Here is a 7014-nt window from a genome sequence, read left to right as displayed (position 1 = left end):
CCCCCCCCCCCCCCCCCCCAAAAACCACAAAAACATTTTGTCCCTTGCTTAATAGGTTCTGGCAGGGGTTGCCAACCGGGGGTATGGGCGTACCCCTGGGTGTACTTAGGAAGGCCCCAGGAGGTACGCAACGGCAGCACGTAGAAGCAGGGGTACTTTGAAGCAGCAGTGCGTCTGGCCTGGGGGGAGTGGGGGGTGCTGATGGCCAGGTGGATGGGAAGCTGGTGGTGCAGAGAAGCAGGGGTACCTGGGAAACAATAGCACGGGGGTGGGGGCAGGGCTGCCACCATCCATCACTTCATGCTTCTGCTGGGTGCGAATGTTGCTTTCCTATGCCCAAGTATCCCCACTTCTCTGTGCCACCAACATCGTGTGTGGCCGGCTGTCAGCACACCCTCCCCCCGACGTGTGGCTCTGAGCGTATAGATGGCAGCAGGGGCGGCCACTGCACCTGAGCTCCCCACACCACTGTCACATGGCAGAGGGGGCATGGAGCACTGACGGCCAGTTGCACGTGAAGCCAGCGGCATGGGAAAGCAGCATCTGGCAGCAACATGGAGTGTATTGATGAGGGCAGTGGCGTGTGAGCTCCCCACGCTGCCAGCTTCGCATCTGGCTGTTTGTAAGCATGCCCCCGGATCTGCACAGGGTGGGGCAGGCTACCATTGCAGGCTGGGGTCAGGGCTGCACCAGACTCTTCCCAGTTGGGGGGAGGGGGCGTGGACTATGCTGGGGAGGGCTGCAGCCACTCCAAGATTCACTATAGCCCCCCCCCGCCGCCCGCTCAGAGTCCAGCACACCCCGTCCCCACCCGAGGAAGAGCCTGGCGCTGGCCCAGCCACAGCCCGCAGCAGCAGCCCATCCTGCCCCACACCGATCCGGGGGCACATGCCCCACCTATGTCCTCCTGGGACACATGCAGCAGCAGGAGCTGCCACCCCTCCCTGCATCCCCTGGACAAGCCGCTGCTTTGTCTCACGTCCCGCCCCGGCTGTGCAGGGTCTGGTGGGGTGGGGGTTCCGTGGGCTCTGTCCCCTCCAGCCCGGAGGCACAGCCAAGGGTGGCCCCACTCTGTCTCCTGGCTGGAGGCCCCGGGTGGTGAGGGGCCGGTGCTGGGGTGGGGAGGCAGCTAGGGCCAGCATGGGGCTAGGGACGATGTATTTGTTGGTGCGGGGGGTGCCAGCTCTGGGCAATGGCCCCGGGTGCAGGGAAGGGACGAGCGCAGCAGACCCCAGCCTGATCCTGGGCCCAGCTCAGCTCAGCTCCCTCCCTATCCTTGCCAGGTCCCAGCCCTGCCCCACCCCCGGTGGCCTTTTCCCCTTCCCTGCAGATTTTCCCACAGCCAGCCGGGCGTGGGGTGGGTGCTGACGTTACCACCTCCCCCCGTCCCGCCACCCAGCTGGAAGAGGGTATAGTCCAAAAGAGGTACCCACAGAAGGGGTACACTCCTTAAAAAAGGTTGAAAACCGCTGGGTTATAGGATTAAACTACTGTCTGACTTACTGAGTATTCTTTATAATGATCTGTTATTCGCTGACGTTCTTTTTCTTGCAGTATAACAGAATACTCAGCATGTTTGGCAGGGTACTCTTTAATCATCAGGTCAATTACTTCATCACTGCGCAAAGCTGTTAAACCTAAAGAAAACAGAAAACTCTAATGACAGTACCTGGCAAAACTAGTTGTGAACCATTTATTGTTTTGATTACTGGCCTATAGCAGGTCTGTCCAACTTCTGAGGCCAGGGGCTGCACCATACTCAGGTCACAGCCCTCTGAGTCGTGTGCCATGTGAGCCACCTAGATCCCTCTCCCTACGATGTGGGCAGTGTGACTCCCTACTCCCAGGCATGGCAGCAAAAAGCTGGAGGAAGAAGCAGCCCAGAGACCCTGGTGGCAGCAGCAGCTGGAGCATTGGAGGAGTAGCAGCTACCGAGGGCCAGGTGTTAACCCTTGCAGGCTGCATGCAGCCTACAGGCCACCAGCCAGACAGCCCTGGCATATTGTAAAATTATCCAATTAAAGCTGACGGCCGAACATATCCAATATATTTCTCTCTGATGTTTGCAATTATGTAACAATCCTTCTCTCAAAAGTTTCTCATGCAAATCAAAATCCTTTTTATTTTCATTCATTAAGCCTACGGGATGTGTGTGGCTATAAATCTCACTTTGACATGAATGGAAGTTCTCTCTCTAAAACCCCAGGTTTTAGAGACAAAAAACAGACAAAAGCCAGCATTGTTCAAAATTAGCACCTACTGATATTCTGATTAAGATGCTGGTATATATCAATTAAATACCTAAGCCCCCCCCCCAAATAAAACATATGGGAAAGTAATTAAAAAGTTTAAAAAATAATTAGCTTTTTGTATAAAGCAAAACAAAAGGGTTGTGTGGATTTGGATCAAAGAAAACCATTAGGAAAGGCACTCTTTAATCAGTAAGTCAAACTAGTGTAATTTCATTAGAAGGGGAAGAAGAAAACTTTTAAAGAAAAGATCAAATGCAAACAGTGTTATGGATTTTATGCTGTTACAAAGGTGTTTCAGTGCTTTAATTTGTTTTTTCTAGGACCTCAAACCTGTAAGCTCATCTGTCTCAGCAGAACTTCTTGCCTGCACAGAGCTCCATTTAAAGCCCTGGGACTTCTTAAGGAGAGTTTCTTCTCCATGTGGAGAAGAAAGGCAGATGTTGGCAAAATAACTTCTTCCTTTATAAATGAAGTAATTTGAATGGGTCAAAAACAAAGACTAGTAGTCTATTTGAGGTCTTATGCTCAAATGATTACATGCTCTTAAAGTATCATTGAAACCAATTCTAATTTCAGAACTTAGGTGATGAGTCAAGAACTACTTGATTCTACCATTTTAAGGCACAAATAAGCCAACCAAGTCATTTTATCTTTGTCTGCTTTCATATGCAACTCAAACACACTACCTTTTTTCTTACCTAATGTACACTGAGTCTCTGTGATGACATTTAGTTCTCTGAGGTAGAGTTTCTCCTTGTGAGATAGATCCCGTCTCTCTAAATCTCCAGGAGACAAAACACCAAGCAAAGTGTATTGTTATCCACTTCCAAATGCATCATAAAAGGTATTCTATAGCTAAATCAAATATAAGATTTATGTTTTTTGGGGGGGTTTTTTTTTACAGATTCTTTTTCAGATTTTATACGTTGTTTTAGTTAATAGTGTACCAATTATACAATTATAAGTCTTGTACCTACAATTATACAGAAGTAGTCTGAAAACAGTAATATATACAAGGACGTAATCCAAGGGGAATTAGTCTGACTGACACCTGTCTGCACAAATGCACACATGAATCTATTAACAGTTCATTTACAGATTGGCAGCTTTAATAATTAATTTTCCCATGAATTTGAATTAAAAGGTCACTGACTAATAAAAAAGACAAAAATAATTTTAACAAGGATTTTTTCCCCCCAATTCTAATACAAGGACCAGAACAGTTTACGATGAGAGAGAACCAGATTAAAATCAATTGGTACTTAAGTAAAGGCTATGCTCCCCAATTATTTTAACATTTTTCTAGTCTGGACGTACTGTAATGCACGATTGTCCAAGTCCTAGAATGATAAACTAAATCTAGTCACACCACCTAGGCTGAGTAAAATCAAGATTAACAATTATAATCAATTCTAGAAAATAAAAATCAGGGATATGACTTTAAAAAATAAGGTAAGCATCCATCAATGGAAATCAGACTCCTCTACAATGTTTCAAAATGAAAACCTTAGCTAAAAATTAGATGGGTAACAAAACTACTGGGACTAAAAGATGAGAAAAAGAAATACATTGGTTTTAGCGTTCTCTTAATTGTACGCTGCTGGGTTTTTGGTTGTAGCCGTGTTGGTCTAAGGACATAGGCAGGCAAGGTTCTCTGAGTACATGTAATACCTTATTATACCAACTGAGTGGTTGGAAAAAAGCTGTTAGCAAGCTTTCAGGAGCAATCATCCTTCTTCAGGCATAGGAAGTCTCTTCTGTTCTGAGACTCCAAGAAATGAGAGAAGCTAAAAGCGTGACACAATGTCAGTGAGAATGAGAAAACCTTGTGTTTTCCTAATGTCTACCTCTTTACTAGGGCTGTGCGAAGCTTTGGTCACCGATTCGATTTGGAGGAGATTCAGCCTGATTTGGCGGCCGAATCTCCAAATCCGAATCGAATTGGGAGACAAAAAAAAAGGTGTGAATTGATCCGAAGCCTCCAAACCGATTTGGTAAAAGATTCGGAGGAGATTCGGACAGTCCCCGCTCACCACCACAGGGAGCTGGACCCAGACTCCATGCTGATAAGTAGGAGATGGGGGGGAGGGGGGCTGGAGAAGGGGAATTGGTACCATGAGGGGACCCCCACCAGGCACCATCCCCTGCCTGCTCCCCCAGTCCCTCTGAGCGCCCTCTGACCCCCGTCCACTCTCCCAGCCCAATCAATGGCTGTCCCACACAGCCCCAGTGTCCCAGCACTTTAAAAAAAAAAGCCCCACACTCACCAGCTGCTACCAGGCAGGGGGGGCAATCCCCACTGCCCCGTGCTGCATGGGGGGCTCTGCCACGAGCCCCCATCCACCGCCCACTCTCCCAGCCCCACCACCCATGGCTGCCCCACCCGGCCCTAGCATCCCAGCTCTTAAAAAAACAAACAAACAAACAAAACCACCCTGCACTCACTGGCTGCGGCAGTGGCCATCAGGGCCTCTGGGGGCTTGTGGCAGAGCCCCCCGACACAGCGCAGGGCAGTAAGGATCACCCCCACTCCTGGCAGAAGCCAGTGACTGCACGGCTTTTTTTTTTTTTTTTTTTTTTTTTAAGAGCCCAGATGCTGGGGCTGAGTAGGGCAGTGAGAGCGCACAGGGGATGGGGTCTGTTCGATTCAGAGATTCGGCCAATTTGGCGGAATGGATTCGGGACAGTGATTCAAATTATCGAACTGAATCACTGTCCCCTGAATCGGCTGAATCCAAATCCGAAGCGAGTATTAGGCACTTCGCACAGGCCTACTATTTACATTCTCACTGACATTCTGTCACACCTTTAGCTTCTCTCATTCCTTGGGAGTCTCAGAACATCAGAGACTTCCTACTCCTGAAGAAGGGTGATTGCGCCCAAAAGCTTGCTAAGAACTTTTTTCCAACTACTCAGTTGGTCTAATACAAGATATCACATCTAATAAAGAACCCTGCCTGCCTCTTAATTGCACTGTACTCTAAAAAAAAAAAATAGCAATTCAAACCTGTACAGACTGGTAGATACTTTTATACAGACTTTATAAAATGGATACCTGGATACTTTCGTTTAAAGGAGGTCACGCCCAAGTATTCGCTGACTTGCTCCTGAAGCATATAATATTCTCCTGTTTCATCCGGTGGCCATTTGTATTCTATCAGATTTTCAGCAGGGAAGTAGCTAAAGCTAGGCATAAAAGACAATAGACTTGTTATATAATTGTTTGCTATATACATGGATGTACTTAAGTCAAAGCAATCATTATGAATGCCTTATTTCTACAATTTGATCTCATTTCTTTTTAAGTCAATTAAAAACGATGAAGAGTTAGATCTACCCTTCAGAACACAGGCTCCTCCTACCTTGTCTCAGAACTATGAAGCATACTCCATTTCATTAGGCTTTCACAAAGCTAGCATTCCTCATAGTATTAAGGGAGGCAAAAATCAAGGTATGTATTAGTTGTGACAAGGTAACAAGAAAATGCTGGCACAGACTTCCAAAAGTTCTTACTGAGATATATTTAAAATATTTTAAGATCTGAGATGTACAATCAGACACAATTAAATTCAGGATATTTCAGTTAAACTTACATCAAATAAAACTATATTGAAAGAGTATGGAAGTTGCCCGAAATCCATTTCATTTACCATCACAGAAGTCAGAGTATGTCTGAACACATGAAAAGAAAAAGACACTGACTCTTTCCTAAAACTATAGAAAGATGCAATGAAGCAGTGTTTGAAAAACTCAGTAAAATGATATTACCCAAGATCTTGACTAGAAGTTTCACAACTTCGAGAACTGTCCCCTGAGCCCATACGTCGTCTTTTTGACGGCTGGCTGCCATCATTTGAATTTTCTTCTGTGTCATCCTGCAATAAAAGCATGGAGCACAAGCATTAAGAAAAATCTAGCCAGTACTCAATATATTATAATACCACTATTTAAAGAATAATACAATAAACTCTGGGGTCAGCCATTCTGTGTCAGAATAAACTTACCCCCTAGAACTATTGCACCATTTCAAATGGGTCTCCTATAAGTCAAACTGCTCTAGTTTGCACAGCACTTTGCTCTCCTGCACTGGCTGGCTACTTGCCTAATGGGTAAAAGTACAAGGGAAGCTAAGCCACTCTATTGTCCCCAACCAACCCTTTAAATCAGGTGAGAAAAAAAAAAGGAGTGGGAAGTAGACAAAGGTTTGGTTCTGCTCATCTCCCATGCACTCAATGGCACAGCTCCATCAGCAGAGACAGCACTCTATGAAAATCACAGAGAAAACAGGGAGTATGGCTAACTCCCCCAAATATATAAATATCCTTCTCAGGATTCCTGGTGGCAATGCAGAGATGCTCAGTCCTTCTTTGGGGCTGATATAAATCAAGGAACACAGTATGGCCAGCAGCAAAATGAGGGTGTATATAATCACCCTTAAAGTATCAGTAAAACTCACTTTCTTAGATGTATAGAAGGAACCATACATAATTTACATAAAGCTCTGAACAGAGCATTACAGAGTAAGTGCCTTTCAGGAAGAGAATGTAGAGAAAGAAACTGATGCAAAGCAGATGGAAAAATACAGGTAATAGGAACCTTCTTTTCAAAACAGAGCTATCACAGAATAGAAATGATAACATCAATAGCACTTCTTGCCAGCCAGATTTCAAGAGATTTAATGGCAAAAGAAGAGATGTTGTTTAGAATATAGGCTGTGGTGAGATCTCAGGGGCATATGTTCAAAGGTAGAAATAAAATGGAA

The 7014-nt window shown here is 45.6% G+C and overlaps 1 protein-coding gene across 2 annotated transcripts in view; it reads right to left on the bottom strand.

The window, feature by feature from the left end:
- PHF10 (PHD finger protein 10) overlaps positions 1–6123 on the bottom strand; it is a 19926-nt gene extending 13803 nt beyond the window's left edge. Inside the window, exons 1-4 of one of the 2 annotated variants that reach the window (XM_025194940.1) lie at positions 6021–6123; positions 5308–5438; positions 2951–3037; positions 1504–1637 (exon numbers count right to left, since the gene is read on the bottom strand). In XM_025194940.1, the coding sequence (XP_025050725.1) occupies positions 1504–1637; positions 2951–3037; positions 5308–5438; positions 6021–6073 (405 nt within the window). In that variant the 5' untranslated portion in view covers positions 6074–6123. The remainder of the gene's footprint in view (positions 1–1503; positions 1638–2950; positions 3038–5307; positions 5439–6020) is intronic. The other variant, XM_014527076.2, reaches the window with a different exon arrangement.
- Between the last annotated feature and the right edge of the window lie 891 nt (positions 6124–7014).

The sequence above is a fragment of the Alligator sinensis genome, unplaced genomic scaffold, assembly GCF_000455745.1.
Source record: "Alligator sinensis unplaced genomic scaffold, ASM45574v1 scaffold448_1, whole genome shotgun sequence".
Classification (NCBI taxonomy): Eukaryota; Metazoa; Chordata; order Crocodylia; family Alligatoridae; genus Alligator; species Alligator sinensis.
The sequence above is the reverse complement of the archived record's forward strand: the minus strand, read 5'-3'. Positions and strand labels throughout refer to the sequence as shown.